The sequence below is a fragment of the Eurypyga helias genome, unplaced genomic scaffold (genome assembly GCF_000690775.1).
Source record: "Eurypyga helias isolate BGI_N326 unplaced genomic scaffold, ASM69077v1 scaffold21479, whole genome shotgun sequence".
In the NCBI taxonomy this organism is placed as follows: domain Eukaryota; kingdom Metazoa; phylum Chordata; class Aves; order Eurypygiformes; family Eurypygidae; genus Eurypyga; species Eurypyga helias.
In genome coordinates, this window is record NW_010274242.1 from 33,814 (window position 1) to 41,429 (window position 7,616).

General features: G+C 48.7%; 1 protein-coding gene across 1 annotated transcript in view; it reads left to right on the forward strand.

The window, feature by feature from the left end:
• Positions 1-545, forward strand: part of RIC8B (RIC8 guanine nucleotide exchange factor B) — a gene marked incomplete at its 5' end in the record, with an annotated part of 21,058 nt that extends 20,513 nt beyond the window's left edge. The window contains one exon of the mRNA XM_010159767.1: positions 140-545. Within this exon, the coding sequence (XP_010158069.1) occupies positions 140-251 (112 nt within the window). The remainder of the gene's footprint in view (positions 1-139) is intronic.
• Between the last annotated feature and the right edge of the window lie 7,071 nt (positions 546-7,616).

Consider the following 7,616-nt stretch of genomic DNA (forward strand, 5'->3'; position numbering starts at 1 on the left):
CCTCCGCTTTGAAGAATAACTTCCTTTTAAACGCTTATTATGTACTAAAGCATATACTGTATGTGACTGTGTTACACCCGTGTGAGTTGGGATGTGTGAGTGTGCTAATATATGTTATTTTTTTTAAAATCTCTTACAGAGATGAGCTTATCAAACCAATGGGAGTACGGCCGGATGGTACAATGGCTCCTTTGGAAGAAACAGTCAGCCAGTACCACACCAACAAGCAAGACAGTTCAGATTCAGACTAAAGCATCACCTGCTTCACTCTCGATTCTCCTCTAATCCACCGTTTTCCTTAGAGCCACGACATCTTTTATCTAGGCATTTTATCCTCACATTAGCCAGCATCACTTTAACTGTTCTGTTATTGGGGTATTTAAATGATGGGTCCTGTGGTGTAATGTCTGAATTTTTATGATGTCTGTTTAAAGAACATATCAATTTATTAGCTATGATCTTTATTAATTTAAGACTAAATGTATTTTAAAGGGATGAAACGTGAAAGCCTATAGTGTAAAATAAAATACACTTTAATTTTCCAGAATCCTGTTTTCTGAACTCTGTAGGTTTTCCTGTTCTTGATTTTTTAAAATTTTTTTTTAATTGTCTTGGCCTTTATATAATTGTAATCGAAGAAGTGTGTGTGCTCAGTGGCATGAGGAGCAGAGGGCATTTAAACTTAGAAGTCTGACTGGCCTGGTGAAGCTGCTTTAACTGGCAGCTCAGCAGTGCACTGAGAGCTGCCCTTTCTGAGGTGCCATGGGGTTTCTTACTGCTGCTTGAGATTTTACCAGTCACTGGCTGCTGCCAAGATTACCTTTAAATTGGGAACAAGGTATGCTGTATGTCCTCCCTTCCCCTGTTGAGAGCACACGGATGTACCCCCCGTCCCGTCTCGGTGAGGTAGAAACCTGCCCCTTCAGACCAGCGTTCAAGCAGGTGCACTCAAAGGTTGCCGTGAACGGGAGGGGGCTGAAGGGCATAAGTGTTACAGAACTGGGGCTGCCGTCGGAGATGAGCCCGTATGCCGCACTGGAAGGGAAGTCAAACTGACCAACGAAGGCATATTCCCGTTTAGGGAGAACTTAGGAAGCGAGAATGGGAAGGTGGGAAGGAAAAGAAAGTGTACTCTCAACTCTGTACTCTTTAAAAACAAAGATTAAAGCTGTAGGCCTGCTGTACTGCCGTTGCCTGCTTGGTTTCTTTCTCTGGGTGTTCCTCGCAGCATGAATGAGATGAAGAATAATCCACGTCCTAGTTTGTAATTCCTTTCTCTGTTTTCTCAGAAGCATAGCCGAGCCGTTCTGGAGAGCCTTTCAGAGGTTGGTGGAGGTTCTCCAGTTTGTTTCCTACGACCTGACACTGAACTAAGGACATTGGTGTTCGAAGACCTTGCGAAGGGCGGACTTGGTATGAAATCGTGCCGTGGTTTCCTGTGTGGGGAGTTTCCACAGATCTCCTTAGTCTTCCACAAGGACTGAAACAAAACAATGCGCTGCTGTCCTCTCACCAGTTGTTTGTTTTCCCAAGGGATAGTCCCCAGCCATAGCAATGCTTTTTTGAAAAAGAACCAAACCCACAGGGGAATTTAGGGACACTAATTCTGTACATTTCTGTATGCTGGGTCCTTTCTGAATGTTAAAATCATCAATGCCTTGGGTTATGGCTTGACTTGGGCTACACTGCCTGCTGAGCAGCATAGTGGGATAAGGAAGCCAGCTGCTGTTCCCACACAGCAGTAGAATCATAGAATCACAGGATGGTTTGGGCTGGAAGGGACCTTAAAGACCATCCAGTTCCAACCCCCCTGCCATGGGCAGGGACACCTTCCACTAGACCAGGTTGCTCCGAGCCTCATCCAGCCTGGCCTTGGACCCTTCCAGGGATGGGGCATCCACAGCTTCTCTGGGCAACCTGTTCCAGTGCCTCCCCACCCTCTCCAGGAAGAATTTCCTCCTGATATCCAATCTAACCCTCCCCACTTTCAATTTAAACCCGTTACCCCTTGTTCTGTCACTACAGGCCCTTGTAAAAAGTCCCCCCCAGCTTCCTTGTAGCCCCTTCAGGTACTGGAAGGTGCTAGAAGGTCTCCCCGGAGCCTTCTACAGTAGCTACAGCCAAACCCATGGATGTTTGATAATACTGTAATTGTGCCTAGGGTGTGTGAGTCCAAAAGGGGGGGAGGGAGGAGTTGGCCAGGAGCAAACCATATGCTCAGCTGCAGCTAAGCTGGGTCTCAGAAGTGTAATACTGGGCTTAGCATCATCCACTGGCCACCCTCAGCCCAGCACAGGCGAATATTAATTGCACTCTAGGTGCAAGGAACTTAGGAATCATCCCTGAGAGGCAAAACTTACTTTGTTAATGAGGAGTTGAGTCCTGTCTTGGGACTGGGCGAGAACCAAGTCCTGACCAGTTCTTCCATTTAGTTTATCTTGGGAAGTGCACGCTGGCAGAAGGCTTCGCAGACACGAGGTGCGGCCTCAGTTAAAAAGAAAAATCGAGGACCAAGCGTAGAAGGTTCTGCCTGAACCCTCTGACTCGAGCGATTTGCGTGTCGGGGACGCCTGCCATGGGAGCGCAGGTGGTTGTTGTTAAACCAGTAACTTGCACTCGTGCAGGATCCCAAAGCGTCTCTTGTCCCAGGGGGATAGCTGGGGGAAGGGGTGCTGCAAGATTTTTGGCTGACCTTTGAAACGTAACGTGGGTTCAACCTTGGCTGCGCCAGCTGGAAATTCTCGGGGCGGAGGTGCTCCGACACGACAGCACGTCTGCTTTCTCGCGTGCTGCGTGACGTGCGTTTGCAGAGTCGCCGTGTGCGCGTTAACGCTTCTCTTGGACCGGGAGTCTGGACAAAAATTAGGTATTTGGTGGCTTAAAGAAAACCCCAACAAACCTCCCTGGAATTCTGTGTTTACTGTGAAATTAGGATCTGCTCCCAAGTCCGTTTTCAAAGCTGAACGTCCAGAATTGGAGTTGGGTGACTGAACCTTACTTAAACCAGCAAACTGGCCGGGGAGCCTCAGCGTTTGGGGGATGCTCCCTCCTTCCTCCCCGACAGAGCAGAGGGGCGCTGTGTCCGCATCTGAATGAGGCTCCCAAGTTCCCGGTCGGGCGTGACCGTGTGAACCTGCTGCAACGGCAAGGATTTAGTAGCTGCCCGTGGGGCACCCGGAGAGCAAGGCGAGGCTCACCACCTCTGCAGCAGCGGCCCTCGGGGAGTCGCTGCCCGCGCACCCAACCCGCGCGTTACACTCCGTAAGGTGTGAGCGTTCTGTGAAGCCACGGTACTTGGCTACATGGATGCACGCTCTGATTTTGCCTACGAAACATTTGAGAGCAGCTGACACAGAAAATACGGTAATTGGGAAAAGGAACTCTTGGGAGTTAAGCGGCAGTTGGTTTCCTGGTGGTGACTCTGAAGGTGTGAGCCAGCGGGTTTCAGGGACGGGTACTTTCCATTCCCAAAAAGCCTTTCACAGCCCATCCCAAATACAAAAACTTGCATTGCCATCTTTATTTTGGCCCCCGCCATCTGAAGTAACGCAGATCTCGTTAAAGCTCGCCGGTGATTTGGAAGCTTTGCTTTTCTTTGTTTCCCATTAGAGTTACGAAACCAAAGATGATGGGAAACTGCTGAAATTTGTCAGAATACTTTGTTCTTTTGCGAAACTGCTCAGACGTATTCGGTTAAATGCTCATGAAAACTTCCTGGCAGGTATTCTCAAATGCTAATTGAAACTTTATGTGCCCCAAAAGTGGTTTTCAGGAAAAAGGGACGTTTACCATCCCTTAAAAATGTTGTGAGAACGTTACAGGAACTTTAAAGAAACGCACCAAAGAGGAGAAGCGCATCAGCTTCGATGTTTTGAATAGATGACGTTGCTGCGTGTTGCGTGGGGCCAAGGTGGATTTTTCACCCTAGACCTGGACTTTTTCCGAGTACTTGAAAACTTGCAGTGGCTTAAAAAAACTAATAAACCGAAAAGAGAACAGCAGGACAATGTAACACCTCCTCTACCTGGGTGGAAAAGGAGTTGTCAAAGGTGACTTTAGGGAAGCGAATATCACGACGATGCTGTCGTGTGGGTTGGTTGCCGAGCATCCTAGTCCGAAGGAGGAGAGCAAACCCCTACAAGGTCCCAGATCTCCTGAAGGAGCGTTCCACGGCGTTGTCCTTCACCTTATTACCACAGAACAGCTAAGAAAATCCTGAGCTTTGACAGGGCTGCCTGTAAATGACTGTTCCATGTTCAAACAGCTGAGAGCAGACTTGGATGAGCCCAGGTCAGGTGCACTTCTCGCAAAGCGTGAAAAACGGTGAGTTAGCGTTGGTACAATGGTGTAGCTCACTTCCAGGCAAAGAAAAGAGCACAGTTTAATCTGGCAGATGACAGTCTTTGTTGCATTAACATCTTTGTTTCTTGGATGCGTCCGCTCTTTTGAAAAGTGATAGGGAACGTTTCCTGGTTTCTTCGTGCAAAAGCTTCTGCTCACCCTGAAGCTGGTTCTCTCCAAAATCCATGTTCTCAGTCTGGTGATGCAATATTCAAACCAGGAATTTTTTTGGGGGGTGATGTTGTTCTAGCTTTGCCACGTATGCTCCAACTGACTGTGCTTGGGAATCGGAAGCGGCTCTGGCGTCCACAGCTCAGCAGAAGAGCCTGGAAATGTGGTCCCCCTGCTGCCACCCCTTCCAACCTCTGCTGCCAGCTGGCTGCCCGGGGGTGGCCGCGGGCAGCGGAAGTGGCCCTGGGAGACCACCCTGCCTGTCTTGGCTGGCTGTGGGTGAGCAGGGCAGACGGGGAGCCGCAGGTGTCTGCTTGGCACAGACAGTGGTGGCAGTTGGTTACTTGCGGTAAAGGTGAGTGTTTTTCAGGTCTCCTCGCTACCAGCACCGCTGTCTGCAGGTGACCTGATACCGTCTGAAGGTGTCTCCTTGGCCCCGTAGAGGCTGTGCCTTCGTTAGGAATTGCCTTTGGTTGCAGCTATCGGTAACGCTTTGGCCGTTGCGTGACTGTCGCTCGTCCTGGAGATGGGCCGTACCCCCACGACCTGCTTTCCTACTGGAAAGCGAGCCCCTGCTTCTCGCTCTGTACAAGCGAGGATGAGGAGGTCCCACAAGACGGGAGCACTTGTTTGTTGGGAAGGAGGTGGGAGCACCTATGTCTCCCGCCTGTGCAATACCGGAGCCACTTCCGATTCCACCACCGGAGACCTCTAAGGGCCAGGCTGTCCCACAGCCACCCCTAGCTCAGTGGCCTCTGGGCAGGCTGGGGGGCAGCAGATGCAGCCTGGCTGGTGGGGAAATAAACCCCAAAACCTGACCATCGCCACAACCGGTCCAACGTTGTTTGACAGCATGTGGCTCAGGTCAGCTCCTTGTCCTGGCTGGGAGCCACAGGGTCCCACAGGATCAAGTAAGCTCCTGGAGCATCCCGGCTTCCTCCAGAGCAGGCGTCAGCGCAGATTGCTGAACTGCTGACGTGCTTGGGAAGCGATCCCTCCTCCGGCATGCCAGTCTCTGTGGGGTACCTAGGCAGGCTTTTAGAGGTTGGTGGGGAAGGAATTATTCAGACCACCCATCTAAGCTGGCTAAATTACCCGGGTAGTCTTCAAACTCCTTCCCCAGTCACGGGTGAGAGAGAGGACAATTCAGAGTAAGGCTAATTTGGGTGCAGTGAATGAGCCTCTGCAGGAGCTTTGCTTTCCCTCCCTCGACTACAGAGGGGGCCTGGGGAGACCAGCTGGTTACATTTAACTGCTGAATTGGTTGCCAAAAGATGGGTGGTGAGAATTCCTTCCCGTTTCCCCTTCACCGTGGACCGTGCTCTTCCCAGAGGAGGATGCTCGCTCGCTCTCTCCTGCAAATTTGGAGAGCGCTCAAGGCAGTGGGATACCGGCCCCCAGGGTCCACTCCAAGAGAAATGTCGCATCGCAGCAGCTGATAGGTACTGTATGTTGTGTGTAGGAGTTCATGGACTTTTGCTCAAACGGCTCCTTCAAAGCAGCTTTGCTTTTGTGAGCCTGTGTAACAACTTGACGTGGTATAAACTTTGCACGTGTTCTGAAGTTTAAAAAGCAAAGTGAAACCTCAAGCAAAAATTGTAATTAGGGAGGTGCAGATAAGAGAGGGAGAAGACTTAGAGTTCTCTCCAGATGTTCCACATGGAGAGGAAGGTGAAGCCATTCAAAGTAAACCCTGCTGAGATGGCCCCTTCCTCTTTGCCTGATAAACCCATTACAAATTAAAACAAAAGCAGCCAAGATCCACAGGCTTCAGGGCACCTCTAAGCTCTCTTTTACCTTTTAGAGCCCGTAACAGATGCTGTCTGTGGGTGTTAGTCCTCATCTAAGCAAAGAGGCCAATTCCCTCATTCTGGAAGCTTAAAATACAGGTTTCTGCCATATAAAAACTAGCAAGGGTAAGAATCCAAACCTGAACCTAAGCTGCCAGGATTCTAAGGCTTCGGGATTATTTTATGTCCAAGAAGTGACCTTGCTTGGTAAATCAGCGCTCTGGCACATCACACTGCCACAGGCATTTTAAAAAACAGTAGGGTTTTTTTTTTTTCCTCTGTTTGAGAAGAGAGTAGTGACTGCCTGGATTCCCTCCTGTTTACTCAGTCCACAAATGTTCATAAGACCCTGTTGGGGAGGAATAATTCCCATCCAAGTTGTAAAACACACTTATAAGTAGATGGGAAAAGCATGAACAGTGCTGTACAGAAAACAAAACCGCTAGGAGCAAGATCTTATTTTGCATGCTTCTCACTGTTGTATTTTTGTCCCAATTAGCATATTTTAAAGACAAGCCTTTAAAAAAAAAAAAATTCCCCTATCTGCCTGAACTGTTCTCAAGCTTTGAACTTTTCCATCCTTTCCATTGATTATGGCCAAGTGACCCATATTTAAAAAGCATTTACAATAAAATTATAGCACTTTCTTTTGTGCTGCCGCCTTTCCCAGTGAAAAGCTAAAATGTTTTAAAATTGTCACTTTTTGACAGAGGTAATGGCTGTAATATATTTAGTCTCTTCCCCCTTGTTGTGCTTAAAATGGCTATGCTAATAAAGGGCACAGCTGTCGATACTTTATGGCCTGCTGGGGGGAAGAGGGGGAACGAAGGCAAAAAACAGATTGACTGTGTGTCAACAAATGCAGCTGGGAAAGAAAAAAAGAAGCCCCTTGAAGGCCCCTGCAACTTAAAGTCCAAGATAAATGATGTCCCTATGCTTAAAAAAAAAAAAATGGAGGTTGGAATTCAATAAAGGGGGACTGAAAAGGAAACTGCTTAAAACTGAAAGCCTTTTCTCTGCCTCTAGACAGCTTACAAGAGAAATGAGCAAAACTGACCACAGAAAGAGGGTGGGCGGCCAAGAAAGAAAACAAAAGCCTATCCTGGAAAATATATTGCGTCAACGAATTATCTGAAGTGCATTATCGCCGGCGGGCGGAGAGCGTACAGTTTGATGGAGATGCGACAACAAACTTTAACATGCCGCTGCCTTTTGGGGAGCGGGCTGCTTTGTGCCCAGGCCGGAGGGGAGGGGAAAGGAGAGCTGTAATTATTCATAACAAATAAATAAGGCTGGGACAAAGCAGCCGGGCCG